This window comes from Lepeophtheirus salmonis, unplaced genomic scaffold (genome assembly GCF_016086655.4).
Source record: "Lepeophtheirus salmonis unplaced genomic scaffold, UVic_Lsal_1.4 unplaced_contig_5077_pilon, whole genome shotgun sequence".
Taxonomy (NCBI): domain Eukaryota; kingdom Metazoa; phylum Arthropoda; class Copepoda; order Siphonostomatoida; family Caligidae; genus Lepeophtheirus; species Lepeophtheirus salmonis.
This window is the reverse complement of record NW_027294664.1, coordinates 7,949-16,932: the sequence shown is the minus strand read 5'-3', so window position 1 is coordinate 16,932 and position 8,984 is coordinate 7,949. Positions and strand designations below refer to the sequence as shown.

The window sequence follows — 8,984 nt, the reverse complement described above, 5'->3', positions numbered from 1 at the left end:
ACTTTTGGATGCTGTAGACAGTCTGGATCAAAATGCCAACGGTCTCTGGAACCTTCTCGGCCCTGTTACGGGCACGGAGGAGATTGCATAAGGATTCCCTTTTTTTGTTCTTGCTACGACATTTTTACACTTTGGGACTTGGGATAAAATCGTAATTAAATGCCTATGTACTCTGTATGTTAGAATATATGTACTTTTTAAATAAGGGATTTAAGCGTACTTTGGCTAATCAGGGGGATGGCCAAGAACGTCAACAACAACAACGTTCTTGTGAGGATCGTGTTACTCGTACACAAATAAACGCACTTGTGCATTCTAAAAATAGAGTTGGACAAAATATTATTATGCGTTTGTGGATGTATCTATATCATTGGAACGCATTCATGGGGGATATACATTGTACAAACTTTATGTAATATTATCATAATACCTATATGCAAACGATATAAAAGTAGATATTATACATATATGTACACAAATAAATAAATTCACGATACAAATATTGATAGTTATGCAATCCGTATGGATTTATTTATGGTATCAATGCTACAGAATTGAAAGTATACGCAATATTAAGGAGTGTAGTCACTCTTAAGAAAACGGCCAAAGCATGTGTTTCCCATCATGGTAGTAGTAACTATAGGTAGTAAATAATATAAGAATGCTTGGGATGTATTATTCTATAATATTCAGTACAACTACTTCTGCTTGTTAAAAGGAGGGAGAAGGGATCACGTGTTGAGGTAATGAACATTTGCTTCTCTGCCTCCTCAGTAGTTGAATACTATCTAGTTGTAAGAATGTTGAATGTCCACACTCGCGGCCTATGAAGGAGCAGGAGAGCAAGAACCTACCACCGCTTCCACCACACGCATTCTGACATTCATCTGATTGTTAGTTAGCTAGTTAGTTAGAATTGTTGATTGAAACGGAGTAGTGGTCGTCCTTAGATAGATCCTTCCTTCCAGCATTCATTTTCCGTGTTGTTTTTAAACTTATTTATCATATATATATATATATTGATAAGACTCTAATATTAATTATAATAATGTCCCTGTGCCACATGAAGAAACGTTTTATATCCGATTTGGAGAAACATCCCAATCTCTTTAACTTTAACGTCGACTCACCTCCTCTATCCCCACCCTCCTCAGTTTGTGGTGATGACATTTCCCCCTCTGTGGTAATGAATGCTACTAATGATTCTAAGAAGTTTAGTGAGGTAAGATTTGAAGAAGAGTCTTCTTTGGCAAAAGTCAAAGGCGTTGATCCTCACTCACTCAGTCAGTCTTTATTGACTTCTTTTTATACAAAAAATTCCGACATTTGGTATTAAATAAATATAAATTAAAATATATAATGAGGGGACAATTTTTGAAAGAGAGAAAAATGAAATACACCAAAAAAACAAGTTTTTTTAAATACAAAAATACATACAATTTAAAGTAGTTCAGATTGTTTACACAGATTGGCTCTTGAAATGTTATTTTTAAATAAGATACATGAGACTTAATGCATATACAAACTTAGTTACTGAAATGCCTTATACTAAGCAATTAATCATTTTGATTTAGGCACCATTTTTTAAGAGAGGTTGTGTGATTCTGTTTTAAATGTTCCTTCAATGAAGGATTTCTTGAAATGTACTCTTTTTCGTTCGTGGGTTTTTCCTTCCATATAATTCTGTATACATATATGTTCATAGAATGAGAAAATCAATTACATAACCAAGGTAAATCCCCTTTTAAGCAGTACATACTTAGTTTTATTTACTATAATGTTTAGCCCTATCAATTGGTTTCAACATATATAGGAGTAAAAAACATGATTAAGAATTTTCATTTAATAACGCTCTTTTGAGCGTCTACAATGTGTTTTTATAGACAAAGTATGCTTTGTGAAATGTATAACACTTGTTATAAGTCGGAACGCGTACTTTTTTTGCGTAGTTAGAGCTCAGTAGTGTCCTTGAACGTACTTGTTACAATATAAATGTATCATATCTTGAATACATGCATAAAGGAGCAGCCCCCTAGATCCTATCCCGCCCTCACTTAGGATTTAAGAGGTTTAATTTTGTCAATGTTGGACCTTTGTTCATTTGACATTTCTGTATTCTTTATTTTCCTTAGCTATAATTAATGTTTAAAAGGGATTATATATAGAGTTGTAAAAAATATGATGTAAAGAAATGTGGTAACTGAGGATTTGACGAGTTTTTGAGGGGAAGACTGGTTAACTATGAGAAAAAGAAGAAATCTCACTCAAAATGTAGACAGTTTTTTTTTCTGGTGTAAAAAAAAGGTCATTTGCAGGACGTCCGCAGGGGGAGAGTCGGAGGGGCTTTAGCCCGCCTCCTCCAATGAAGGATTTTTTAAAACTTACTAGAAAATGTAAGATTTGAAATTGAATCTGTGTAAAGCTATGGATTTTTGAAATTTTCTACGAAAAATTTAATATTTGAATTTTTTTTCTAAAATAAGGTAATTTTTGGATTTAAAAAAAAAAAAATCAAAAAACCAAGCCCCCCTAAAAATATAATCCTGCAGACGCCCCTGATTTGTCATTCAAAAAACATCACGTCAAAGTTTTGTCAACTCTAAAGAAAAATCCTATTAACGACCCTTTGCATAAGCATGAATGACATCGACATCAATCCTACCAACTACTCGGAGTCCAATAACAACTTACTCTTTAACGAATCCTGGCTCTCATGAGCACACAACCTTCATACTTAGAATTGCAAATAAAAAGAGTCTCGCTCTCGTCTAAGGTCATATTTTTACAAATCCAATAATTATGAGAGAGAACATTCATATTACAAGTGATTTTCCCACTCTTTTTGTCAATAGCAATGTGTTTTTGGGTGAGGCTTTGTCCTAGATTTGAGGGGGGGAAGTCCATAAAAGGAATGATCTGAGTAAATTTAACCATATTTAGTAATATACTGTATTTAGATATTTGATATCAAGGGTTTAAATGTTTGTTGTCTCTCAATATGTTTAGGAGTACTGTACGGATGGGAAATTCAAGGATATTTCCTCCGCTGTACTAACACCACCTCAATCAAATCATGGTGATGAAGACTATATGGGATTTGACGAAGATGATTTTATGGATGTAGGGTCATCGGATGATACTAATAATGGATTAGGGTTTGAGCCCAAAATACTAAAAGAGTTTCCTCAATCCTCATCTTGGTCAAAAAAGGATGAAATTTTCGTCGTCACAAAGAATACGGATCGTGAGGCATTGGATTTATCCAAGGAGTCCATAAAGGAAAATACTCAATCAGAACCTTTATGCCTCACAGTGGATCGTAAAGAAGAAGAACATTCCAGCCTTCCTGGAAACCTTCTACCAAAGGTAAACCAAGCAATGCAGCAAATAAGAGTGGATACTGGTGAGAATTTGCAAACCCCTCCTCCAGCATTTATTATCTCTCCTCTCAAGACCTTGGCTCCTCCAACCACATTCATAATCAATGGAAATACATATTTGGTTATCCCTACGGGGCCTTCAACTCAAATTCTAGAGGAGAAGAAAAGAAGAGCAGGAGCTGCTAACGTTGTTAGAGAGAGAGCTTTCAAATGTACTCATCCAGATTGTACCAAGACCTATTTGAAATCCTCTCATTTGAAGGCTCATGTTAGAGTACATACGGGTAAGTTGAATCTGTACTGGTGTGCTAGAGATTCTTTTTGTTTTAAATTGTAGAAAAATAAATATGTGATCACAGGGCCTGGGTTAGTGAGGAGGAAGAGAGGCCTAAAGCCTTCAACTTGTATTAAGGACTTATAATTATCATTAGCAGCAATAAAATTACAATTCCTCCCTACCCACTTTCAAAAATGGGTCTCAGAACCTGGAGTTTGTTTTTATCTTTAAAAGTAATCTTTTTTCGATGGGGCATGAACAAACTATAACAAACATGTTATACGCAAAGTGCTGTGACAATATGTAGCTTGGGGTGCAACATAAAAAGGTTATTACTTTCTTCTTTATTTTTCTTACGCCTATAATACAATTTACAAATAATAAATACTATCAAATCCGGATTTAAGAAATTTGTATATAATAAATACGCTTATAGTCTCTTGGATACCAATTTGTTATTTCATAAAATACTTAGCATAAGAAGAATCACGAAATAAAAAAATCCGAATAGAAAAACGCGTGGTAAAAAATCCACATAAAGTCTGTTGTTATCAACTTCATAGGAATTCATGAGAATTATGAATTCCTTCTTTTTATCTGTATTAATCAGGGATATCCATCTAAACTTTAAATATAATGGGCCACATTGCCACTTGAAATATTTTAATGAATCTTTTTAAATTAAATTTCATGAAAAATGTCTTCAAAAAACTAAACTATTCAATACATATTAAATGTCAAATTTGGGGCAATTATAAAAAAGACCAAATCTAATTTTTCAAGTCAAAACTGCTTCAAAAGGCCAATCTGGCAATCCTCCCCAATAGTTTATATATATATAGATTGTTTGTTTTTTCAGGGAGGGGAGGGGGAGCTTGGCTTTTTGGATTTTTTATTAAATTGAAATTTTTGGTCCGCTGCATAATTTGATCAAACGACCTTTTTACTTTAGAAAATAAATCCTTAAAAATACAGATTTTTTCCCCTGTTGTCTTTTCAATTTTTTCCCCCAGGAGCAATATTTTTAATAAAATTATTTTATTTGAGTAGGGTTAGAGACCCTCTAGCTCCCCCCGCAGACCCTACTCCTGTAAGAGTCTCAGAAAATACCATTTAACATCTAATATTTTTCAATGTTTGTACGTATTATCGTGTTCTACACGTTTTGATGATATTGTCACAGTTTTGGTAAAAAAATACAACATGAAGTAAGAATGAGTAGATGACCGCAATTAAACATTAGGCGGCCACGGGGGGATATCTCTTGTATGAATCGTAAGCAGTCCCAATATTTTTGTTATGTATCTTTATTTTTAAATTTATTTCACATTACTTCTCAGTCAATACGGATCCATGTCATGAATGCCCTTAAAAACACTTTAGCTGAAAGATATCATAAAATTCTTCGATGATATGTCAAAAACTGGATCTAATTAAACACTGGTTGCCTCAAAATGGGGAGCTTCAAAAATATTCATTTACTTGAGTATCCGAAAATTATAGTTTTTATATACTTCAGATATTTAAAAAATCCAGATTTAGTCTACCTTTCATCTGAAAAATTGCAGTGTCCTTTCTCCGGATTAATTAATTGTATTTTAATTAATATCATTCTGGGAATTTTACTATTTTGTCGATTTGACCCTCATGCTCCATTTGGTTCTCTTTTGAATATACCCAATCCGTGGAGAGTGGAAGAACTAGCCACGCCGCCACTGATTGTTATCTAATCCTCTATATGATTATTAATAAAACTGTATTTATATCCTTAGGAGAACGTCCATACTCTTGTACCGTGAATGGCTGCGCGAAAAAGTTTGCCAGATCAGATGAACTCTCTAGACATCGTCGTGCACATAGTGGTGAAAGAAAATTTGCTTGCCCTGTGTGCAATCGCCGATTTATTCGTTCGGATCACTTGATGAAACATCAAAAGCGGCATTCAAACAGTAAATCTTCACTAAATAAAAAATGTTTCAATCCCATTGTTCCAGCCTCAACCAAAATCCTTTTTTAAAAGTCTTATTTTAGGAAAAGTTTTTGTCTAAAGATAAGAATGAAAAATATTGCAATGAATGGAAGAAAAATGTTTTATATATTTTGTAATTATGAATAGGTTATACTTTGATAGATAGAAAAATGCATCATATTTAGATAGTATGTTACAATTTAAACCCTTTGTGTTCATTTTTTTTTTTTTTTTTTACGTAGATTTATTTTCTAAATTATTTCATGTTTTATTCTTTATGAAATACTTTAAAAGTACAAATTAAATTTTAAGTAAAACAGACTATATTAGAGTTATCAATATTTTAAAAATGAAATATTGTGAACTTGTCCACTTTAAGTATACATATGGCATGTCAAAGAATAAAAAAATAACTTTTGCGTCACTCCAAGTCTTTGATAGATTTTACCTAATTTAAGCATGAATTGAGAAAATTTATAGTTTATAGGTATGTCCCTCCACAATATTTCATAATGTTGATGTGAGAAGGAAAATTAAGTCATTGTTAAATGCTTACCAAAAATGACCAAATACCCAATGATATCTGAAAGCTTTGTTGACTCACTAACCTTGTTTCAATTTCGATTTGGTTTGTTGACTGTTGGTTTCAGTTCGGGGGACATCAATATGTTCTCGCAACCTCCTACTAAAATTATCCAAAATCTTTAAAAAGACATTGATTTTTTTTTTATATAAGCTTAAGAGTGAAGCAGCCAAAACTATATTCTGTCATCTTTAGACATGTCATATTCATACCCTTAAAATGGACAATTTCACTCTATTTTATTTCAAAAATGGGGATTCATTTAAAAGTACATATTATTAAGAATCTATTTCTATTCGCAAAATGTATTGATCTTTGTATATAATCTACTTAACTTTTAATTCATTGGTAGTAATTAAAATTGTATATACTGATGGTTCATCCGTAAACCTATAGAATGTAATATATAAGACTGAAGTATGCCACAATGTGAAGACTCTTAATGTCTTGTTAATAATGTAATTATGAAAAACAATGTAATGTAATTCATATTTAAGGAATGCATATTTGACAATGCAATTTAAAGAAGAACAATTCAAAATACATATTGTAAATATTATTGATATTTTTTATAAATTTTTAATATACGTATCTTATAGTCTATACATCCTCCCATGTGCATATATTTATTTAATCAAGCATTATTTATTTGTGTAAGAGTAGGGCAGAGCTTGTTTCGAGTTCAGACTCGAGAACTACAGCCCTGAGTAAATAAAATAGTTAATGTTGATTGCAACCCCGTTCTTAAAAAAAAAACGGATATTTACTTAAATTAGTTCGAGAATGCCTATAACAACAGATTTTGGATCTTGAAGTACGGGAGTACGTCGGTATAAGTAAGCTTGTATTATCCGAAAAGATATCGAAACCCGAACCGGCTTCAAATACTCGAACTTTTACGGATCTTAAACAGCTTATATTATTGCTTAATACGATATAGGTACATTTGTATTGTCTCAGATCCAAAAGGCTTCAGCTACTCGAACTTTTACGGATCTTAAAGAACTTATAGTATTGGTTTGACGATGCCTGGATAAAGAGATAAATAGATTGTATTCTCGTCCCCAAATTGATGAGGGGCCAGGAGCACGGGTACGCACAGTGAGGAACTTGAAGAGAGGACTGTACAAAAAAGGGGATGGCAAAAGTAGACGATGTACGGATGTAAAAGGTTAGAATAGAACTATATTATAATAAGTATATATTGTACCTTCCAACAAACTACTTTGTACATGAGATTAAAATCAGTTTTACTTGCATATACAATACTACCCCCCAAATCAACAAGATCATGGAGGTTAGAGTTGATTTTTATGTCATTTCATTGCTTGGGTCCCATGTCCAATTTTGAATAGAGTCGACCCAAAAACGGAAATAATAGTACCTGAGAGCCATTTAGGATTCATATTCCCCAAGTTAACTTCCATTCCAGTTTTAAATTTCTCTTTTATTTCTCTGGGCTGATCAGTCAGCATTACGTCCAGCCTCGCCATAAGAGCCCAGGAAAACAAAAATTCCGCTGGGGATTTCCCACAAGCTAATGGACCTGCTCTGTATGAAAACAAGATCCCATCCTCGTCGCGACTTGTTGTGTAGTATGTGACAATACCCAGATGAAGAGATAATTTGATTATATTCTTGTCGTCCGATTGAAGGGGGTCAGGAGTACGGTGACGCACAGTGAGGAACTTGGTGAAGGGGATGCAGGAAATAAAGTAATATGAATTACGTCTGTAAAGAATTTATTATATATAATAAGTATATATGGTACGTTATAATAAACAATTTTGCTCCTGAGATTAAAATACATTTTACTTGTATTCACAAATAATTGCTTAATATTTAATCCTAGTTATAAAAAAATATATTTATCCAACGTAGTATCTCTTTTTATATTTATTTTTTGCTACAAGGGGCATCTACATATGGTAAAGTTACATCGTGTGGTTACTCCAATAAGTCTAATATTATTGTAATTATGTTCTAAATTGTGTTATTCATTGTAAATCAGTTTTCAGTAAAAATGTAACCTTAATTTGGATCTATTTTATTTAGGTCCAACGTTGTATGTAAAAAAAAGTTAACTTATTAGTGGAAAAAAACATGCCTTTGGAGCCCAGAAATCTGGTCTGATCCGAATGAAACGTAGCCTTACGTACGTAACTCGAAAAAAGTCTATATTTGTCTCCGTTCTTGACATAAATACATTACCTTATATGTTTTTATAAGGGGATATAAATACGATCATCTACTATAGACTATAGTAGATGATCGTATTCTCCAGATTAAAAGTTTGTATTAATATAATATTTATAAAACGGGTACATCCTATTTACCAAGGTTAATATAAATACAAGGTTAGACTAAAGGACTCTAGGGAAAGAGCGATCAAAGGGAAAAATAAACAATTTAATCTAAAAACAAGGAAGACTACATAAAGAACATATCCTAACAATGTCGCCATTATTCTTCTCTTTTTACTAGGGGAGACTCACTCCTTCACTCCCCCTACTGAAGGAATTATGTAGCAGCTTCTAATTATAAGCCAATCAGAATTGAGAACTACTAAAGTCTACCTTCCTTGCCTTGAGTGTCCACTCTTTACCTAGAGTCCTTTAGGTTAGACCATCATGTAATTGGGCTTGCTAGAATTTTCAATCTAATATATTGTACCGACTGCTGGGCAAGACAGGCAGATTCTGACTAAACATACAATCACTCAGAAAAACAGATTTTCACAAAACACGCAACCACTAATCTACTATGACGTCAATA

At 33.0% G+C, this 8,984-nt stretch overlaps 1 protein-coding gene across 2 annotated transcripts; it reads left to right on the top strand.

The window, feature by feature from the left end:
- Window positions 1-795: 795 nt before the first annotated feature.
- On the top strand, window positions 796-6,812 carry LOC121131379 (uncharacterized). 2 transcript variants are annotated; one of them, XM_040726840.2, is made up of 3 exons: window positions 796-1,222; window positions 3,007-3,664; window positions 5,430-6,812. In XM_040726840.2, the coding sequence occupies exons 1-3, from the start codon at window positions 1,049-1,051 to the stop codon at window positions 5,672-5,674; spliced, it is 1,077 nt and encodes a 358-aa protein (XP_040582774.1). In that variant the 5' UTR covers window positions 796-1,048; the 3' UTR covers window positions 5,675-6,812. The 2 variants fall into 2 exon arrangements, with proteins under 2 accessions (XP_040582774.1, XP_040582775.1); XM_040726841.2 differs by having other exon boundaries at window positions 873-1,183.
- The last annotated feature ends 2,172 nt before the right edge of the window (window positions 6,813-8,984 follow it).

Excerpts from the sequence above, each read along its gene's own strand:
- LOC121131379 (XM_040726840.2), top strand. The coding sequence starts at position 1,049 with ATGTCCCTGTGCCACATGAAGAAACGTTTTATATCCGATTTGGAGAAA. Across the intron at positions 1,223-3,006 it reads ATTCTAAGAAGTTTAGTGAG|GAGTACTGTACGGATGGGAA; the intron begins GTAAGATTTGAA and ends CAATATGTTTAG. Across the intron at positions 3,665-5,429 it reads TCATGTTAGAGTACATACGG|GAGAACGTCCATACTCTTGT; the intron begins GTAAGTTGAATC and ends TTATATCCTTAG.